Source organism: Nestor notabilis, unplaced genomic scaffold (assembly GCF_000696875.1).
Source record: "Nestor notabilis isolate BGI_N333 unplaced genomic scaffold, ASM69687v1 scaffold17478, whole genome shotgun sequence".
NCBI classification, from domain to species: domain Eukaryota; kingdom Metazoa; phylum Chordata; class Aves; order Psittaciformes; family Psittacidae; genus Nestor; species Nestor notabilis.
The window spans coordinates 2,856-3,344 of NW_009938927.1; the positions used below are offsets into that span (position 1 = coordinate 2,856).

At 64.6% G+C, this 489-nt stretch overlaps 1 protein-coding gene across 1 annotated transcript in view; it reads right to left on the reverse strand.

Annotated features, from left to right (window-relative positions):
* Positions 1–489, reverse strand: part of CLIC3 (chloride intracellular channel 3) — a 2,494-nt gene that overhangs the window by 810 nt on the left and 1,195 nt on the right. Inside the window, exons 2-3 of the mRNA XM_010019608.1 lie at positions 435–487; positions 195–301 (exon numbers count right to left, since the gene is read on the reverse strand). Of these exons, the coding sequence (XP_010017910.1) occupies positions 195–301; positions 435–487 (160 nt within the window). The remainder of the gene's footprint in view (positions 1–194; positions 302–434; positions 488–489) is intronic.

Sequence of the window (489 nt, forward strand, 5' to 3'; positions counted from 1 at the left end):
TGTGCTGCAGCTCCTGCCCCACACCCAGCCTGTGCCCAGGCCCAGCCACACTGAACGGCGTGGGGAGGGACAGCGCCTGGACACCCAGCTGGGGCAGAGAAGGACTGCAATGGCTCAGGGTGACTTGATGGGGCTCTGGGGTGGTGGCACCCGAGAAGTTGCATGGAGTGTCCGTCCCCCACCTAGCTCCTCACCCTCGTCCTGGGCAGGCACGGGGTTCTTGATGTAGGTGGAGAACTTGTGGAAGATGTCATTCCCAGCCAGGCTGGACTCCCTGTACTGCGGGACCAGGCTGGGGAACCTGCAGGGACATGGGCACAACTGAAGGTGGCAGCAGGGACCAGCAGGCACACATGCCGTCTGCTGCCCTCCCTCAGCCTGTCCTGCCCCTCTCTGGACCCTGGGCCCCTGTCAGGGCAGCAGCAGCCACTGACATGGGGGGGGCCAACATGTCCTCCAGGAAGTCCTCGATGGTGACAGTGTCGGGCT